The 20,533-nt window shown below is 55.3% G+C and overlaps 1 protein-coding gene across 12 annotated transcripts in view; it reads right to left on the reverse strand.

Moving 5' to 3' along the window:
* Positions 1-10,734: 10,734 nt before the first annotated feature.
* The window catches only part of CACNA1A (calcium voltage-gated channel subunit alpha1 A), a 246,207-nt gene continuing 236,408 nt past the window's right edge, over positions 10,735-20,533 (reverse strand). For 9 of the 12 annotated variants that reach the window (XM_067032656.1, XM_059059987.2, XM_059059986.2 and 6 more), the window contains 9 exons: positions 18,098-18,205; positions 17,861-17,961; positions 16,633-16,742; positions 16,391-16,529; positions 16,117-16,230; positions 14,749-14,784; positions 13,492-13,678; positions 12,912-13,162; positions 10,735-12,115 (listed from right to left, as the gene is read on the reverse strand). In XM_067032656.1, coding sequence (XP_066888757.1) covers positions 11,399-12,115; positions 12,912-13,162; positions 13,492-13,678; positions 14,749-14,784; positions 16,117-16,230; positions 16,391-16,529; positions 16,633-16,742; positions 17,861-17,961; positions 18,098-18,205 — 1,763 coding nt within the window. In that variant the 3' untranslated portion in view covers positions 10,735-11,398. The remainder of the gene's footprint in view (positions 12,116-12,911; positions 13,163-13,491; positions 13,679-14,748; positions 14,785-16,116; positions 16,231-16,390; positions 16,530-16,632; positions 16,743-17,860; positions 17,962-18,097; positions 18,206-20,533) is intronic. The other 3 variants (XM_067032659.1, XM_067032658.1, XM_067032664.1) reach the window with 2 other exon arrangements.

A 20,533-nucleotide genomic window follows, 5' to 3' on the forward strand; every position in this document is an offset into this window, starting at 1 on the left:
TCAGCCATAAAAAGGAACCGAGTTGTGAGAATTCCCTGGCAGTCGGTGGTTAGGACTCTGCACTTCCACTGTAGGGGGCCCCAGTTCGATCACTGGTTGGGGAGCTAAGAGTCTAAAAACCATGCATTGTGGCAAAAAAACCCCAAAAAAGACTCCTCCACGGGGCATTCTCCAAAAACAAAACAAAACGAAACAAAAACCAAACCAAACCAAAAACCAAGGGCTTCCCTGGTGGCGCAGTGGTTAAGAATCCGCCTGCCAATGCAGGGGATATGGGTTCGAGCTCTTGTCTGGGAAGATCCCTCATGCCATGGAGCAACTAAGCCCGTGTGCCACAACTACTGAGCCCACGTGCCACAACTACTGGAGCCCACATGCCAAGAGCCCATGCTCTATAACAAGAGAAGCCGCCACAATGAGAAGCCCGTGCACCGCAATGAAGAGTAGCCCCTGCTCGCCACAACTAGAGAAAGCCTGCGCACAGCAACAGAGACCCAATGCAGCCAAAAATAAATAAATTAAAAAATAAATAAATAAATAAATAAACAAGGAATGGAGTTGTGACACATGTTATGACATGGGTGAACCTTGAAAACATTATGCTGAGTGAAAGATGCCAGACTGAAAGGTCACATATTGTGTAATCCCATTTATGTGAAATGTCCAGAAGAGGCAAATCCAGAGATAGAAAGTAGATTAGTGGTGGCCAGGGGCTGAGGGGGGGGCAGTATGGAGAGTGACTGCTAATGGGTATGGACTTTATCTTGGGGTGATAAAAATATATTGAAATTAGCTAGAGGTGGTGGTTGCACAACATTGTGAAGGTACTAAATGCTGAAGAATTGTCCACCTTAAAGGGTTAATTTTATGCTATGTGAATCTCTCCGCAATTAAAAAAAAACTAAAAAACTTCACTCGTTTCTTTTTTACTTTCTTTAATGTGGCAACTAGAAAACCCAAGTGTGACTCATTTTAAACTGCCGTTGGACGTGGCTGGTCTAGATCACTGTGCCTTCAGGGGAATCAAATCACACCTGTACCCTCTGCTCAGGGGGTGAAAACCCCCAGGACCACTGCTGACCCGGAGCAGGGCAGGGAAGAGCTATAGTCCTGTGGGCTGAGGGGGGGGGGGAGGGAGCTGTGACTGTCCATCCCTGTCCACCAGGGGACTTTTGATGTAGTTTTCGGATAGTGAGGCAGCATGACCTTGCTCTCCCTGGCTGGCCAGAGGAATGGAGAACTGAGGTTGGTGCAGTACTCTGAACCACCTTGAACTTTTGACACCTGAAGTTCAAAGACCTGGAGACTGTTCCTGTTGCTTGGTGGTTTGGTGGTTTGCACCCCCAGCAGTCCTGGTGGGCAGGGAGGTGTCACCTGGGAGTGGGTTTAGGATGAGATGACAGCAGAACCAGAAAAGAGGGCACAGCATGAAGGAGACAAGAGGTAACTAGGTTCCAACCGGCAGGGGCATGTCATGTCCAGGGCTGACTGGAGGGAAACCAAGTGAATGAGGGTTCAAGGTCTACCCTTTTCCACCCATGTGTCCTTGGGCAAAGGATCGAACCTTTCTAGACTCTCAATTTTTGATCTGAAAGTGCCTCCCTCATTTCCTCCTATCCAGTCCCTCCTCTCACAGCGCTCCCAGAAGCATCTCTGCTGGCATCCCTCTCCAGTGGGCTCTTCCTGCGAAAAGTGGAGCCAGAAACTTAGCTCACAGGGTCTTCAGCTTCAGCCAGCCTTAGCTGACTTGGATACTGGGTCCCCCTGAACCATCTGCTCTGTTCTGAGTAGTCGTTAGAAAGTTCTTTCGATAGAGCGCCCTGCCGTTTACCTGCGTGATGTCCCGCAGGTCCTGCTTCTGACCTTAGAGCAGGGAGTAGGGGCGTTCTCACGCTCTCTTCTGACTCCACTTCCGCGTTCCCGGAACCCCTAGTTACAGCGATCACGCGCTCGGCCATTCCCCATCTGGCCTCTAGGTGGCGCTGCCTGCCTGCCTGGTGCACCCTGACTGGTCCAGCCTGTGCAACCTCAGCTCAGCCAACGCCCCCTGGGCGCTCCCCACTGGACCAGGAACTGGGGACATGTCCTTGAACAAGACCCAGGCCTTGGTTTTGGGGGGAACACAGTCTCATTTGGTTGTCCAGTGGATTGATTATTATTATGTGGTCTTTGATTGGCCTGGGAGATCTGGAGATCAGAGAAAGCACTTTTTGCAGGAGAAGGCATCTGGATGCCTTTAAAAACTGTTTCCTGATTGCAGAAGCGATCGTGTGTATTTGTAGAATTAATTAAGGACAGTACCAAAGTCTACACTCCCTCCATTGAGGGCCTTCCCCACCCTCTTCAGAGATTAACAAAATGGTCTACAGCTGGCTGTGTATGTCTCTGGATCATTTTCTACTGAGCAAATGGAGTCTTGGAGGATACTTCCTCAGTGGTGCATTCTTTCTCTTGTTTAAGAGCTGGAGCAGGGTGGATGAGGGGGAGGATGTGGGGAGGAGCTGGGCCTGTGGGAAACTGTCTGGGAGGTGGGGAGGAAGGTGGGAGCTCTGGGCAGCTTGCAGGGCCCCAGGTGGTGGGCTTGATGGGGAGATTGCAGGAGGGCCCAGGCCACCATTCTGAGCAGGGACAGGAGGCCCGATGAAAAATGGGTGTCATTTTTGGCAGATCGAGGGCAGGGGTGGGATGATTTTGGTTCTGTGTCCATCCCCTTTGCAGACTCTCCTCCAGCCAGCAGCCCTCCTCCTTTTTTTTTTTTTTTTTTGTGTGTGTGTGTGGTATGCGGGCCTCTCACTGCTGTGGCCTCTCCCGTTGCGGAGCACAGGCTCCAGACGCGCAGGCTCAGCGGCCATGGCTCACGGGCCCAGCCGCTCCGCGGCATGTGGGATCTTCCCGGACCGGGGCACGAACCCGCGTCCCCTGCATCGGCAGGCGGGCTCTCAACCACTGCGCCACCAAGGAAGCCCCCTCCTCCTTTTTTTAGAATTAATTTTTTAAAAATTGGAGTATAGTTGATTTACAATGTTGTGTTAGTTTCTGCTGTACAGCAAAGAGAGTCAGTTATACACATACATACATCCACTCCTTTTTAGATTCTATTCCCATATAGGTCATCACAGACTTTTGAATAGAGTTCCCTGTGCTGTACGGTAGGTCCTTATTACTTATCTATTGTGTATATAGTAGTGCATCTATGTCAATCCCAATCTCCCAATTTACCCCTGCCCCCCTTTCCCCCTTGGTAACCATAAGTTTGTTTTCTTTTTCTTTTTTCTTTTGGCCGCGCTGGGCGGCAAGCAGAAACTTCGTTCCTCCACCAGGGATCGAACCCGCACCCCCTGCAGTGGAAGTGCGGAGTCTTAACTGCTGGACTGCCAGGGAAGTCCCATAAGTTTGTTTTCTACATCTGTGACTCAATTTCTGTTTTTTTAAATAGGTTCATTTGTACCACTTTAAAATTTTTATTTATTTATTTTTTGGCTGCGTTGGGTCTTCATTGCTGCACGTGGACTTTCTCTAGTTGCGGCGAGCAGGGGGCTACTCTTCGTTGCGGTGCGCGGGCTTCTCACTGTAGTAACTTCTCTTGCTGAGGAGCATGGGCTCTAGGCACTTGGGCTTCTGTAGTTGCAGCGTGCGGGCTTCAGTAATTGCAGCACGCAGACTCAGTAGTTGTGGCACGTGGGCTCTCAGTTGCTCTGTGGCATGTGGGATCTTCCCGGACCAGGGCTTGAACTGGTGTCCCCTGCATTGGCAGGCCGATTCTTAACCACTGTGCCACCAGGGAAGCCCCTGTACCATTTTTTTAGATTCCTCATACAAGTGATATCATATGATATTTGTCTTTGTCTGACTTACTTCACTCAGTCTGACCATCTCTAGGTCCATCCATGTCACTGCAAATGGCATTATTTCATTCTTTTTGTTTGTTTGTTTTTTGTTTGTTTTGTGTTACGCGGGCCTCTCACTGTTGTGGCCTCTCCCGTTGCGGAGCACAGGCTCAGCGGCCATGGCTCATGGGTCCAGCTGTTCCGTGGCATGTGGGATCTTCCCGGACCGGGGCACGAACCCATGTGCCCTGCATCGGCAGGTGGACTCTCAACCACTGCGCCACCAGGGAAGCCCTATTTCATTCTTTTTTATGGCTGAGCAATATTCCATTGTATATACCTACCACACCTTCGTTATCCATTCTTCTGTTGATGGACACTTAAGTTGCTTCCATGTCCTGGCTATTGTAAATAGTGCTGCAATGAACATTGGGGCAGCAGCCCTCTTCTGCTCATCCTCTGAAGCATCCCCACCAGGCCTTCAGCAGGTGTTTGGCTTAGTCTGTTCAGGTGCTAAGAATATCATGGACTCGTGGCTTATAAACAACATTCATTTACTTCTTGCAGTTCCAGAGGCTAGGAGTCCAAGATCAATTGGATTCAGTGAGAACCCACTTCTTGGTTCATAGATGGCTCTCTTCTCTCTGCATCTTTGCATGGGGGTCTCTCTGAGGTCTCTTTTATAAGGGCACTAATCCCATTCATGAGGGCTCCACCCTCATGACCTAACCACCTCCCAATCCCCACCTTTTAATACCATCACACTGGAGATTAGGTTTTAACAGATAACTTTTGGGGGACACAAACATTCACTCTATAGCATCAGCCAGCATTGGCAAGGGAGTGGGTGACTCCTCCTCACAGTAATTGTGTACAGGAGACACAGGCTCAGGATGAAGTCAGCTCCTGTAGGACACACAGTGGGTGACAGAGCCAGGGGTCAAACGCTTCCTTGTCTGGCTGTGTCCCACACTTTGGTCATTCACGAGCACCATCTCAGTTTTTCCAAATCTACTTTACTGCTTGTACTACTGTCACTGGTTGAATAGTATCCTTCTGGAATCCATGGATTCTATGGAATCCATAGAACCTCAGAATGGGACTGGGATGTTTCCTGACATCGAACGTGTGGGGTTTTTTTTCCCCGTGCTAACCAATTCTCTGACACTAACTGGATGTCCAACAAATCATTTAGTTCTGACACTATTTTCCTGGAGTTAGCATCACAAGTTAAAGGGCTCAGTCCCACAGAGCGCCCTCACTTCAGACACAAGTCCCAAGTATCGGGCCACCTGTACTTCTGACCCACTGGCTCTAAATCAGGGGTTCCCAAGACCCCCTTCTCAGGTTCGTTAATTTGCTAGAATGGCTCATAGAACTGAGGAAGGCATTTTTGATGTTTACTGGTTTATCATAAAGAAATGAACAGCCAGATGAAGAGGTATACAGGGCAAGACCTGGGAGGGTCCTGAGAGCAGGAGCTTCTGTCCCCATGGAGCTGGAGTGTGCTATTCTCTTGGCACGTGGATGTTTTTGCCAACTCAGAAGCTCTCCCTACATCTTTGTTTATACAACCCCCATCTCCAGCCCCGACTCCCCATTCCTCCCTGGAGGCTGGGAGTGGGCCTGAAGTTCCCATCCTTTAATCACTTGGTTTCTCCAGTGATCAGCCCCCATCCTGAAGCTACCTAAGTCACCTTGTAGCGTAAACTCAGGTGTGACCCAAAGGGGCTCTTTGTGAATAACAAAAGCCATGAGCCCTCGGGCTGGGTACTGTCACCCATCCACCCCCCCCCACCCAGTCCTTTGATGCCAGCTGAAGGGGATCAGGATATGTCACCCTAAATACGTTGCTTTGGCATAAGGGTTATTCTGAGCTGAAGGCAATTGAGAATCAACAGCTGCAGGAAAAGTTCTCTGCCCTCCTCTTTTCTGCCTAAAAGCAGGGCATGAATTTCCCCTGGAGAAGGTGACATAAATTTCTCTTTGTGAAGGTGTCCCCCCTTCCCTTGTACGAGGAAGAGGAAAGTGACTCTTATCACTGGAGACAGAGAGTCAGCACTGAGATGAGTCTGCATAAATGAATCTTACTAAAAATAACCCTGAGTTTCCATAAGTTTCCTCCATATATTTCCTAGTTACTCCCCCACAATTTATTGTCTCTTGAAGCTCAAATCCTTTTTCCTTTGTTAAAATGATAGATAAGTCCCTGAGTCTAATCGCTCTTTGAGTTTCACTACTTTTCTGTGAACTTCCATGCATGTAAATATTAATAAAAATTGTGTACCTTTTCTTCCATTAATCTGTCATTTGTTGGTTTAGTTCACGGACCCTAGTTACTGAATCTAAGGAGGTAGAGGAAGAGTTTTGCCTCCTTGACACAGTAGTGGGTCCCCATTTTACAGACAGGACTTGAGGCTCAGGTAGCAATTGGAGGCTGTGGATTGTAGGGAAGGGGCAGTGATTCCTTGAAGCCCCAAGGACACACCTGAAATGGAGCCTGGATTTTTTGGACCTCTATGTCCCATGAAGGGAGCTGCCCAGGGCATTTGTACGGCATACCTTGCTCTCGGAGTGTCTGTTTCCTTGCCCCTTCTTCAGCCTTCCATAGGATGCAGCTCAGATCAGGGACCAAAGGGATGTGAGACCACAGCCTAAGCCCCACTCTGCCTCCTCATTCTCTAATCCCCCCACTTTGTGTCTCCTGGGCAACTTACACTTGCTCCAGCCTAAATGTGTGGGGCTGTGGACGTCTGAGGTTCAGCCTCCCAGCACTCAGCCAGAGTCTTGCCCTTTGGGTCCAGAGGTGTGGGGGGCTCAGGCAGTGGGTCTCATTCCCTGGTGGACAGGTGGCTGCAGCTTCCCTGGCTCCTGAGGGAATTGCATGCACCTACCTGTTCCTGAATTGCCCCAGCACCACAGGAGGGGGAACTTTGCCAGAGGCCAGCCTTGCCTTGGGCAGGCAGCTGGTCTAGAAGTCTGCGGGGGTGGTGACTGGGCAAGCTGACTGGTTAGGAAGCTAAAACCCTCTTTAGTTTCTTATTCCACTGGTCTCCTCTTAGGTGCCATTATTATAGGGGGAGCTCTGCCTGTCCTGCCATTTGGAGTCCCTCAGCCTCCTCTACCCGAGTTCAGCTCAAGTCAAGGCTTGGGGTGTGGAGCAAGTCCTTTTGGAACTTTCTGCTTTGATGTTATGGTAATAATGGCCATAGCAAAAATTCGCTTACTATGGGCCAGATATCATTTGTTCTGAGAACAGCAATTCTCAAAGGGGTCCAGAAACTTGGGGGTTACTGAGACCCTTCCAGGGGGGCCCATCAGCCTGAATTATTATTTTTTTGGCTGTGCTCCACGGCATGCGGGATCTTAGTTCCCCGACCACGGATCAAACCCATGCCCCCTGCAGTGGAAGTGTGGAGTCCTAACCAGTGGACTGCCAGGGAATTCCCATGAACTATTTTTATAATATTAAGATGTCCTTTGCCTCTATCACTTGCATTCTCTCACATGTGTATGGTGGAGTTTCCAGGGGAGGCTGGCTATTGCAACAGGTGGAATGCAGAATCAGATATGAGAATCCAGCTGCTTTCTGTTCAGCCGACATTAATGGGAGGCAAACATGTAAAACAATGCCTCTCTTTTTATGGAATTTTTTTTTTTTTTTTGCGGTATGCAGGCCTCTCACTGTTGTGGCCTCTCCCGTTGCAGAGCACAGGCTCCGGACGTGCAGTCCCAGCGGCCATGGCTCACGGGCCCGGCCGCTCCGCAGCATGCGGGATCCTCCTGGACCTGGGGCACAAACCTGTGTCTCCTGCATCAGCAGGCGGACTCTCAACCACTGCGCCACCAGGGAAACCTGGAACGTTTTTGTTTTGAATGTGATTATTTTTCATTTACAATGTTATTCTTTATCATTAGTAGGTTTATTGTTGATTGTAATTTAAAAGCTAATAAATAAGATGAATGGATAAAGAAGATGTGGCACATATATACAATGGAATATTACTCATCCATAAAAAGGAATGAAATTGTGTTATTTGTAATGAGGTGGATGGACCTAGAAGTAAGTAAGTAAGTAAGTAAGAAGTAAGTCAGAAAGAGAAAAACAAATATCATATGTTAATGCATACATATGGAATCTAAAAAAAATGGTACTGATGAACTTAGTGGCAAGGCAGGAATAAAGACGCAGACGTAGAGAATGGACTTGAGGACACTGGGGGGGAAGGGGAAGCCGGGATGAAGTGAGAGAGTTGCATTGACATATATACACTACCAAATGTAAAATGAATTGCTAGTGGGAAGCAGCAGCATAGCATAGGGAGATCAGCTCGCTGCTTTGTGACGACCTAAGGGGGTGAGATAGGGAGGGTGGGAGGGAGGCTCAGGAGAGAGGGGATATGGGGATATATGTATACATATATCTGATTCACTTTGTTGTATAGCAGAAACTAACACAACATTGTAAAGCAATTATACTCCAATAAAGATGTAAAAAAAGGAAAGCTAATAAATAGTTTTTAAAAGTCTCAGTTTTATTTTCTAAATGGCAAATATCGGTAGCTATAACCCATATAAACAGATGCGCTTTGGGATCCTCTCTCTCTCTCTCTCTCTCTCTCTCTCTATATATATATATATATATATATATATATTTTTTTTTTTTTTTTTTTTTTTTTTTTTTTTTTTGCGGTACGTGGGCCTTTCACTGTTGTGGCCTCTCCCGTTGCGGAGCACAGGCTCAGCAGCCATGGCTCACGGGCCCAGCCGCTCCGCGGCATGTGGGATCTTCCCGGACCGGGGCACGAACCCGTGTTCCCTGCATCAGCAGGTGGACTCTCAACCACTGCGCCACCAGGGAAGCCCTATATTTTTTAAAGAATGGAAAGGGGTGCTGGACTTCCCTGGTGGCGCAGTGCTTAAGGATCTGCCTGTCAATGCAGGCGACATGGGTTTGATCCCTGGTCTGGGAAGATTCCATATGCCGCGGAGCACCTAAGCCCGTTCACCGCAACTACTGAAACCCGCGTGCTCTAGGGCCCCGTGCTCCACAACAAGAGAAGCCACCACAATGAGAAGCCCGTGCACCCCAACAAAGAGTAGCTCCCGCTTGCAGCAACTAGAGAAAGCCCACACGCAGCAACGAAGAAGGCAGCCAAACAAAAGAAAAAAAAAAAAAGAAGAAGAAAAGAAAGAGGTGCTGAGACAAACATTTGAGAACTGCTGATGTAGAAGAGTGGTCCAATCCAGCCCTATGCCTGTTTTTATAAATAAAGTTTTATTGGAACACAGCCACACCCACTCGTTAACATAAGGCTGCTTTCCTGGTGCAACGTCAGAGTTGAAGAGTTGAGACAGAAGCCATTGGGCAACAAAGTTGAAAATATTTACTCTCTGTTCCTTCAAAATAAAAAGTTTGCTGATGACTGATGTAGAATAATGCATTTAATCATCACAAACAGTTCTATTACTAGTTCCCGCTTACAGATGGGAAAAACAGAGGCACAGAGAGGTTAAGTCATATTCTTAAGGTCACACAGCCGGGGGCCTGGTACCCCTTCTTCTGGTACCCCAGTGTTCCTTGAGAACGATCCCTCTCTCCTTATCTGCAGGTTTTCCACGATTCTCTGAAGCCCTTTCTTGGGAGAAGCGGGAGCTGCCTTTTCAGACCAAAGAAAGGCCTTTCACCTCAACTTGAACAAGGGGTATAACTGGCCTTTTGCTCACCTGAATCAACACAGCTCTCTGACCTCCTAATTTTACTAACTACAGTTCTATGGCTATCGACTATATTCACAGAAGCATTCATAGAACAGGCAGGGAGGTGAGGCCCTGGGGGTGGGGGCAGCAGGGTTGGGGGTGTCCTCTACCACCTTCATCTTTGGGGCCAGCTTCTGGAAGCCTGGAGTGGGACTGTCCCAGCAGGTGCATTATGGCCCGATGGAAAGACATGTTGGGTGGGGCTGAAGGTGGAGGGAGGGCAGACTGTCAATCCCCTCATAAGAAGCCCATCCCCATCTGTACCTCTGATATGCTGCCTTCACCTTGAACTGGCCATGACCATCTTCTGCCACCTATGGGCTGCTCTGAACTCGGATCTCTAGGATTCCCCAATGACTGCGGGTAACTTAGGGGCATCTCAAGAAAGTCTGTGAAATGGGATACGGCTTGGGGTGGAGCCCATCAGAAGCAGCTTCTTGGGTGCAGGTAGGTGGGGTGGGAGTGCCAGAGGCCTCAGGAAGGGCTCACCTCCTACTGGGGGAAAACTCTCTGGGCACAGGGTGTCTGAGCTGGGTTTCCAGGTACCTCCTCCAGGGTGCTTCCAAGGAGTTTTGCTAATATGTGGGGCCTCACACATACTCCCTGGGGTCTCATTGCCAGATCGTGTAGGATGGTCATCCAGGAAGGTTTATCATCCAGGATGGTTGCTTTAGGTACAACCTGGCCTGCAGAAGCAGCGGGCAGACTGTGGAACCCCCGGAGGGCTGCGGGTAGAGGCATGGGCTGGTCAGTGTCTTTGGCTTTAACTTTCTTGCAAAGAGTGCTGGCTGGAGAGCTACAGCTTTCTCATCCTTAGTCACTTTCAAAGCGCCGCCTTCCATGGTTTCCCCAAACAGACCTGGGGAGTACTTTGCAGAGGATATAAAGACCATTCCAATCCAGAAGCCCTTTGATTCAACTTTTTTTATTATTATTTTTTTTCTTTTTGAATGTCATGCAATAATTCACAGTCCCAAGCCCACAGTTTTCAAACAAGGTAGGAAAAAGGAAAAAAGAAGCAAAGGAAATCGGTGGTGTTTTTTTTTTTTTTTTTTCTTTTTTCTTTTGTTATTTCAAGCAGGACCAAATGTCAGAAAAAAATGCTTCTTTTCTCAATCATTAATTTTTTTGTCCTTTTAAAACTGTTTATTTTTTTTAAATTGATTTCTGCAGGCAGTTATAGTAGGGTTTGGTATAACCAGCAAGCACTCCTGTGTGTGTCTGAGAACGTGTGTGGGGTATGAGTGTGTCTGGTGGAGGTCTGTGTGGGACGCTGGGTTTCCTCTTCGCTTCCGGCTTCTCGCCACACACGGGCCACCAGCTCGCGTTCACCAGGGAAAGGAAAGATTCAGTTGAGATGATAAAACTCATCAATAGAAGCAATTTTTTTCTCCCCGTTTTTCTTTTAAAAATGTTTTTTTTTTTTTTTTTTTTTTTAATTTCCATTTTCCCCAAGGTTCTCCAAAAATGGCTGAGTTAATTAGAATCCCTTGGCTGTGTGGTTTGTCTGCCCCCAGGGACCCCGTCATGGGGGGTCGGGGCTGGGCGGGGGGCGCAGTAGCTGCCCAGGAGCGGCTTGTCCGGCTGAGGGTCTTTGCGGGACACCCTGGTGTGTCCCGGCCCTGGGGACTCCCTCCAGAGGCCGGGGCCGTCCAGCTGGTCCTCTCCTGGGCCCTCCCGGGCCTCCCCCGTGTGCTGGGCAGGTGGCAGCGAGGTGGCCCCGCGGCCGGTGCGGCTCCTCCCCGCGGAGGCGTGTGCGTGGGGTGCGTGGGGGGGGTGCCGGGCGGGCGCGGGTGCCACCTCGCCCGGGCTTAGCACCAGTCGTCGTCGTCGGTCTCGCTGTAGGTTTCGTGCAGGCCTTTCCGGGAGCCCGGCCCGCGGGGCCTGGCCAGTCCGTGGGCCGGGTAGTAGCCGTTGGGGAGTCGCCGGCCGTGCCTGGAAGGCGAGGCGCAGGCCGGGCCAGCGGCCCGGGGAGTCCTGGGCGAGCACGCGTGGCGCGCGGGGGGCGGCGCGTCGTAGGCGGCGGCCCGGGGCTCCTCCCCGCCGCCGCCGCCGCCGCCGCCGCTGCCCAGGCCGTCGGGCTCGTCGTAGTCGGAGCCGCGGTAGTAACCGTGGTGCCGGGGGACCGGGGGCCCCTCGGCCGCGTGCGCTCCGGACGCCGGCCACCGCGCCCCGCCGTGGCGACACGCCCTGGGGGACTCGCTCCTGGCCATGCCCGGGACCCGCCGCTCCATCGTGGGCGAGCGGCTGCTGCCGTGGCCCCCCGTGGGCGGCCGCTCCCCGGCCAGGGGCTCGGCCGCGGGGCCCGGGTACCTCCGCGGGCCGCTGGGGGCCGCCCGGCCTGGCCGCACCGCCGGCTGCTGCTGCTGCTGCGGGGGACCCGAGCCGCCGGCCTTACGGATCACGGGGGAATAGGACACGTGTGGCCGGGGGGTGGAGGGGGTCTGGGGGAGCTGGCGGCGTCCCCGCCGCGGAGTGCTGGTACCAGATGTTGAGGGGGCTGGGCTTCCACTTACGGAACTACTGCCCTACACGAAAATTGAAACAAAGGAAATCAAAAAAAAAGATACACCAAAATCAACCAGGAGACGGACGGGAGGAGACACAGAGGACGGGAGGGTGAGGACCGAAGGAAAACCAAAGGACAGGAGAGGGACCGGGAGGAGGAGGAGGAGAGGGGGACACAGGACATTCGAATGGAAAAAAAAGGAGAAAAGCAACAGCCACAGGGAGGATGAGGGCAGGAAGAGGAGGAGGAGGACGACGAGGAGGAGGGGGAGTGGGAGAGACAAGGAGGGAGGGGGAAGTCGAAAACCAACACAACAAAGTGAAAAGAGAAATGAGAAATGGAGTTTTGTAAGTTTGGGGGTTAAAATAGCAGAAGTTTAAAAAATTACTCACAGGCGTCCAGAGGACAGAAATCATAATCGAAACAAACAAACAAACAAACAAAAAAAAAACGGAAGCCGGGTTAAAGGAAAGCAAAAGGCAGCGGGGCAGCCAGCGTGGCCATGAGTTGTAAAGACCACGCTGGTCAGGAACTCAAAACGTGATCCACAACCAAAGAGGAAGCAGCTGCGGGCACGGAGCGGGTGGCAGGCGGGCAGGGAGGCTGGGGTGCAGAGTGGGGGGCCAGAGCGGCAGGGGGCAGTGTTCAACCCTGCCCGAGCCCAACCCCCTGGCCTGGGGAGCCCACTCCATGGCGGACAGGGTCAGAGGTCACAGCAGCAGTGGGGACCCTGCCCAGAGTGGCTGTGGGGTGTAGGCCCCCTCCTCTCCCGGGTCCTGGGGGCTCGGCTCAGGGGTACCTCCTGCCACACCCACCTGCCGGTGTGCCATGTGCTCTCGGCCCTCACTGGGTGAGCGGGACCAGCGCTGGTCCCGGGCCCGGGTCCGGCCGTGGTCAGGCCGCTCCTGGGCGTAGCGCTCCTTGTCGGGGGGCGGGGGGTGGTGGTGGTGGTGGTGGTGATGGTGCTGCCGATGCTTCCGGTCCTTGGGCCGGCCCCGCTCCTGGTCTCGTTCCTTTGATGGCAGGTCCCCAGACTGGGTGGTCATGCTCAGGTCTGTCCCCAAGCCTGGGCCAGACGGGGTCAGACAGATAGACAGATGGCTGTGAGGGAGGGGTGGCATGGTCTGTGCACATGGCAGGCCACCAAGGGGGCCTGGGGGCCCTAGAGAGAGGGGCACCTTCCCCTGGACCACGGATGGCCTGGTGGGTGTTGGGAGGGGGGGGGTCGGTCCCCAGGTTCTGAGAAGCAGCTGTCACAGCTTGGTCCCTTTAGTCTTGTCCAGGCCTTTCTGTCTTTTCTCCTTCAGTGTCTACCCTACTCCGCCTTCTGTCCTATCTCCCCTCCTCTATCCCCTTATACAGCCTCCGGTCCCTGGGCCCTGCAGGGCGACCCACCTGTGTCCACGTCCGTGTAGCGGCCCAAGGAGCGCTCGGAGGCGCGGTGGCCGCGGTCTCTGCGCCGCTGGTGGTGCCGCTGGTTCTCTTCGGGTGGCACCCTCTCCAGGGAGTAGTCGTCCAGGCGCCGGGCCTTGGGGCCCAGCACGGAGGCTGAGCGCTTCATGGGGCTGGTGTCTGAGATGGTCTGGGGGGGGACAGGCCGGCAGACCGGGGTCAGCGGCTGGCACCAAGCGGTCCCGGTCTGTCCTGCCCCATCGGCCATCAGTGACTGCGGTGTGACCGTCCAGGGGCGGGCTCGGGGGTGGGACGCCACGGGCCTCAGGTCCTGATCAACCAGAGCTCCAGGACTCCTCCGTCACCCCCCAGGCTCATCCTGGGTTCTGGCCAGGAGGCCCCATTCTATCCACCTCCTGCTGGGACAGGCAGGCCGACCGAAGGGCAGAGCTTCCCCCCGTTCCAGGTGCAAACCTGGGACCCCCGGGGCCCTGGGCAGCACGGGCCGGCACTCGCCCTGCCTGCCCTCCAGGGCGGGTGAGGAGCCTCTGCCTCTCCTCGCTGTCAGGCCTACAGGCCCAGGGCCAGGCACCCAGCTCACTGTCCTCCTTGGCCAACTGGGCCTGGACCGCCCTGACCACCTGAGTCTGGCTTCCGGAAGGAGCCCTTGAGGGGCTGCCCTGGCATCTGAGGCCCCGAGGGACCTGCTCTCCTCATCCTTGGCCTGCAGCCTGGGGGCCTGCATGTGCTGCACCCACTGGGTCCAGCTGGGTTCTCCGTGGCTGGGAGAGGAGAGGAGGAAGACGGGGCAGACGTTGCCCAGGGCCCGGCCCAGCTGAGGGGGCAGCGGTACAGCCCGAGGAAGGAGTTTTAAGGAACACAGGGCTGCGGGACCAGAGGTTCAGGGGGTGGTTTTAGGGGAAAGAGCCCCTGAGAAAGAGTGGGCCAGGCAGGGCTGCAGGTCAGACTTCTTGCAACGACGGACCCCCTGGCTTGGGGGCTCTGAAGAGAAGGGGGTGGTGGAGGGGGAGGGAGGAGGGGGGCGGGGCAGGGTCACTCCTCCAGGGCACACGCGGGGCACACACAGAGAACACAACACATGAGGATGGGGCTCCACAGGGGGGAAGGGGGTGGGGGTGCAGTCTGCAAAGAAAGGGTGGGGTCCGAGGACAGGGAGAGATGACAGGACTCCCACGAGGGGGGGTGGGCGGGAAGAGGGGGCCGGAGCCCAGCTGGGTGGCGGGCGGGCGCGGTACATACACTGAGGTTATTCCCACGTGGCCGGCCCCTTCTCCTCTGTCACAGCCCCACGGGATGGTGCACACAGAAAAAACAGAAAGAAGGAAATAAATATAAAAGCTGAGAGGGAGAGTGGAGAGGTGGTAGATGGAAGAGATGCCAGGGTCGGGGAGAGGAACCTGAGGGGGAGGAGAAGGGGGAGGGAGTGAGAGGTTAAAGTCCCCGCTGGTGTGCGGGCGACCCCAGGCCCAGCCGGCAGTCCTCCCATGAGCACAGAGGAGACAGACAGGAGACACCACAGACAGATGGCAAAGGCACGAGACCGACAGATGGGACGGCGTGGCTGCAGGCCCCTGGCCCTGAGCTTTGCCTCATGCAATGCGCCCCAGCCTTGGCTCTGCTGACACTCAAAGCTTTGGGGAGGGGTGGCCGTCGGCTGGCTTGTCCCACCCGTCTCCTGGGGCCCAGCAGCTCAGTCCTGGTGGGTGTGTGGGGGGGTGAGGGCCCGTCAGGATGGGGCTGGGTAGCCACATGCAGGCTGAGTGCCTCCCGCCCAAGTTCCCGGCAGCCAGAGGCCAGGCCCCTGGGTGACCCTGGCCCAGCCAGGCACAGCACAGCCTCCCACCCCGTGCAGATGTCACGGCACAGCACACGGGCAGCCCGCCACCGTCAGACATGCCGCCCCGCCTCTCAGGCTGGGTGGGCAGCCAGCCATGCTTCTGGCTCTGGCCCCTCTGTCCCCACGGGCCTGGGGCAGTGGTACCCCTCCCCCGCCCACCACCCGCCCACCCGAGCCCTGCAGCTGGGTAAAGCAGCCACACACAGGCACACATCAGGCACACACACCTGCTCCTCCCCAGCGGCCCCCACAGAGACCAGACAGAGAGACGAACCCCAGCTGCCCCCAGGCCCACCCCAGACTCCGTTACCAGGTCCTAGGACCTGCCAAGTTCCTCAGAGCTTGCATGTATATGAGCACACACATCCGTGTATGTGCGAGCGCGTGTGCGCGTGTGGATGTGTGTGCACGAGTGTATATTCTTGATTGCAGCTCTCACCTGGGCCAGACACGTCACCTCCCATACCCCCTCTGCAACCTCCACATCCTCCTGCCTCAACCCCCACACGGGGCAGAGACAAACCACTTGGTGGTGGCCACGGTACCCCGCCCCAGGGGAACCTCGCCCCCTCTCAGCCCTCCGTCAAGGAGGAGCTAAGAGGACCAGGGCCTCCAGAGGCTCCAGGTGTGGCCTCCAGGGGCAGTGGGGCCTGCACACTGCTGCCGAGGGGGCAGGACGCCCGCCCAGCCCTGGGTCCCTGGGCTCCGCGGGGAAGCAGAAACTCCAGAGGCCAAGGCCAGACCCCGGGGCGGTGGGTGAAAGCCCTCACCTGGTTCTCGGCGGGGAGGCGGGGCATGGAGGCGGCCCGGGCCTGGCCGTCCATGGGGAGGTACTGCTCACTGTCCGAGTAGCCGTCTCTGCCCATCTCTCGCATCTCCACAGACTGCGGGGCAGATGGCGAGGCCGGGTGAGCCCCAGCGCCTGACACGTGGACCCCGGGGGTGGCCCGGTGTGTGCGGAGCTGCAGGTGGGGGGCCCAGACCCCTCCTTCTTGTCCTGCCCGGGCCTGGGAGCCGTGGGGGCGTGCGGGGGTATGGAGGCACCTGAGAGTTGGGCTGGCTATTGGGCATGTCCGTGGGGGGTCCTCGCTCCGGGCTCCACGTGCCCGTCTTCTGGAACATCTCCTGGGCCCGCTGGGTCACCCAGGATGGGCTTTCCTTTATGCCGCTTTCGTGAACCATCCTGTGTGGGGCACAGAGACCAGGGTGGTGGTGGGCACTCCGGGGGCTTTCACACCCGACCGGCACCCCCGTTTCCCCCGCCTCCTGGCCAGAGGGACACTCACAGGCGTCCTCCTGGGTCCAGCTGGGTGGAGGGGAGGGCGTTCTGGCCGGGCCCCCCCTCCTGCGTTGGAGATGGGGGCTCCATGCGCTGGAACATGAGAGGTGTCCGGTTCTGGGGAAGCAGAGAGCAGTGTGTGTGCACAGGGTAGGCGCGGACAGGGGACAGGTGGAGGAGGGCGCCCCAGGCTCAGGCTCTGGTCAAGGCTGCAGCGGTGAGGCTATGCTTAGCCCACCCCTGGGATGAAATCCCAGGAGTCATTCTTGACACGCCCCCCCCCACCCCCAAAACGCACACGCACTCAAGTCTGATCTATCAGCTAATCCTCAAGACCCTTCCTTTCAAATCCATCCATAACTGGATCACTTCTTACCACTCCACAGCCCACATCCTGGTCCGGCCTCATCAGTTCCAGCCCGGACCAGTGCAGTTGCCTCCTCTCAGGTCTCCCAGCTCCAGCCCTTACCCTCCATGGCCACTAGAGGGCACCTGTGAACACCTGCATGAAGTCACTTCCCTCCTCTGCTGAGGAGCCCCCCATGGCTCCCACATCACTCTAAGCAAAAGTCAAAGGCCCACTAGGTCCTGCGTAATCTGTCCTGTCACCTCCCCACCCTCGTCTCCTCCCACTGCTCCTCTTGCATACTCTGTTCCACCATATCGACTTCCTTGCTGTTCCCTGAACTCAAACTCATGGTCCTGCCTCAGGGCCTTTGCACTGGCTGTTCCCTCTGCCTGAAACCCCCTACGTATCTACTTGGCTCCCTCTCCTCTTCCTTCAGGTCTTTCCTCAGATGTCACATCCTCAGTGAGGCCTCCCCTGACTACCCCTCTCAAATCACATTCCCTCCCCTGCCCCCAATTTTTCCCATGGCACTTGGCATTTTCTGCAATGCTATGTAATTTAATCATCTCTCATTGTTGGCATTCCCCCAACTGGAAGGTCTGCTCCACAGGGATTCTGGTCTGCTTTGCTCACAGATGCACCCCCGGAGCTGAGAACCATGCCCGGCACACGGTAGGCGCCCAATAAGTGTTGATGGAGCAGATGAGTTAATCCAGGCTCTGTCTCCTTGGCACTGTCCTACTTCTCAGAGACCTGCCTTGGAGCCTGGCCTCACCCCACTGTTCTGGTTCGTCCTCATGGTGACAAGGAAGCCACTGTCTCCCGGCCTGGATGTCCCCAGAGCGATGGACATAGCAGGGCAGGGCCATCCGGGCTGGGGCCATACCTGCTCCTCGCGCATGGCCTGCAGCTTCTTGGCTTTGCTCTGCCGGTAGTACTCCATGATCATCATGGCCGCATAGATCTTCCCCACCGTCAGGTCCGTGGCTGGGGGCACAGGGTGAGCTCACCGTGGGTGGGGGGTCCCTGTGTGCACCAGCCCTGCCGTCCCTGGACCTCCTCTTTCCCTCCCCCTCCGTCCTGGTGGGACAGAGCCCAAGGCCAGGCCGGGCCTGGCTCTTACACTTGTGAGGGGTGACCAGCAGGTCCAGCGTCTTCTGGGACAGGTTGGGCCAGATGGCCATCATCTCCTTCCGCAGCTCAGCGTCCATCTGTTGTTTGTCGGCTCCGCCTGCGGGTGGGCACAGAGAGGCATCAGCCGGCCTCTGGGGCAGCCGCAAAGCCAGCAGCTCCTGTTGACCCAGGCTCTGGGGTTCTGGTTCCCAGCGGGTCACCAGTGCCCTACGGGCCTGACGCAGAGGAGTCGAGTCCTCAGCAGAGGCCAGGGCCTTCGAAAGACCATGTGGGGGACGGTCCAGCTTCCTGCGGGGCCAACCTGGTGCCCACGTACCAGCTGCGTGACCTGGGTGTTAGTCTACTGTGCTGTGCCTCAGTTTCCCTATCTTCAAAATGGGGATGATAGCAATACTATCTGCCTCGCTGCATTGTTTGAAGATCAAAGTAGTCAATGTACAGCATTAGGACGGTGTCTGCTGTAGGGAGCCTGGGGTAAGCCTCGGGGAGCAGTCCTGATAGAGGACGTTCTCCCTCAACCGAGTATCCCCTCCTGTGAATGTTGACCTTGGCCAAGCCCTGGTCCCTCACTCCAGCCATGGTGGTCAGTAAGGCTCTTTGGCAGCAATTCCTGGTCCCTCCTGCCCGAGTGCACGGGAGTGTGGCCCTTCCTGGCCCCTGGGGTTGACCGGGGCCATGGGACGAGTTCTTGCCAATGAGGTGTGAGCAGGGTGAGGTCCCACTGTGGGCGTTAAATGGCTGGTGCAGGACCCTCCTGAGTTCTCATTCCCTCTGTCACAGCGGCTGCTAATGCTGGGGACAGTGGCTGCCCCCTCCGGCCTGGTCCCTAAGTGACTGGTGAACAGAAGCCCCTGCTGACCCCGGGAGTCCCCACATAATGGAAGTGGGAAGCGAATCTTTGTTGGCTCAGGGCCTTGGGGCTGTTTGTTACAGTAGCACATTCTCATCCATCCTGATACACCAGCTTGGCCCCCGCTTCTACTCCTGTTTCACAGTCCCAAACAGGGGCTATTCTACACGTTTACCAGCTGGTAGGAGAGGGACATTGATGACAGAGCTAGAGCAAGGGCCTGAAGGCTCCCTGCTGCACCAGATATTAACCCTGTGGTTGCTGGATGATGGGAGGAGATCTAGGGGAAGGGCAGGAGCCGGCTGCCAGCCAGTAGAGAACTATTGCAGTGTTTAACAACCATCCATGGGGGCCTGTGGCTGAGTAGCTGGACCGCCCAGACAGCCTCAACATCCCCCTTTGCCTCCATTCCCTGTCCACCTCTTGTCGCCCAGCATCTGCCCTCTTTGTCCCGCCTTCTCCCACTCCTCCATTTTCCGGGTTCAGCCCGGAGCTCCCTCTGGAACCCCTGCCCAGCTTCTCCTTCTCAGCAGATGTGGGTCAAAGCACAGACAGCTGCCAGGCGCTCCGTGGAGCTTTCACTCATCTTCCCCCGTGTGACTCTGGAGATGGATGCCTTTATTTTGAGAAAAATCCTTCAGAAGGGCCTTTTTGCAAGTTAAGCTCAGCTCCTGTTCCAGAGTGAGGATATGGAGGCGGTGGGGAGCTAAACTGCCTGGACCAGTGTCATCGCTTCTGCCAGGTCGCCTTGCGCCTCCCAGAGCCACCAGAGGGCGCCCGTGAACACCTGACTGCAGTTGCCTCTGCCCGGGTCCGCCTCGTCCTCCCATAGCCACCAGAGGGCGCCCAGGAACACCTGCATCAGTCACCTGCTATCTCTGCTCAGAGCCCTTCAAGGCTCTCACCTCTCCCAGGGTGATCCCCCGAGTCCACAAGGCCGTGCACGATCCGCCCTCATCTCCTCTACTTTCCCCCTTGCTCACCCTGTTCCAGCCACACCAACCTCCTCGTTGCTCAGCAAACACGCCAAACACCATCCTGCCTCAGGGTCTTTGCATGGGTTGTTTCCTCTGCTAGGATGGTTCTTTCTACAAATATCTATGTGGTTCCCTCCCTCACCTCCTTCAGGTCCCTGCCCAAACCCTTTATCAAAGAGGTCTTCTAGCTGCCTCCCAACCTAAAACAGCTGCCTCCGCTTCTATGCCTTTTTCCTGCTTTATTTCTCTGCTCTTTATCATCTCATGCTATTGTTCACCACATCACCACTAGGGGGCACGGTCCACGGTCTGGTCTCTTCGCTGCTGGTGGTTGCAGGGTCTAATGAAACAAGGGACTGTGGTCACTGGAGCCGACCTGCATGGGTGTAGGGATAATTGGCGGGCCTGGACACAGGTTGGGAGGTTGTGGGAGATCCTCGGGAAAATCATCTGTGTAGCTGGGTTCTCAACATACTTGACACCAACCTATGACAGTGTTTTTTTTTCCCTCTAGGGAAGCAGTTGGAATTAATAGCTAAGTCTCTTGTCCACTGAAGCTAAGTGAGGTGCCTGGGGTCTCTGTGGCTCCTTCTCAGAG

The sequence above is a fragment of the Kogia breviceps genome, chromosome 4 (assembly GCF_026419965.1).
Source record: "Kogia breviceps isolate mKogBre1 chromosome 4, mKogBre1 haplotype 1, whole genome shotgun sequence".
Taxonomy (NCBI): Eukaryota; Metazoa; Chordata; class Mammalia; order Artiodactyla; family Physeteridae; genus Kogia; species Kogia breviceps.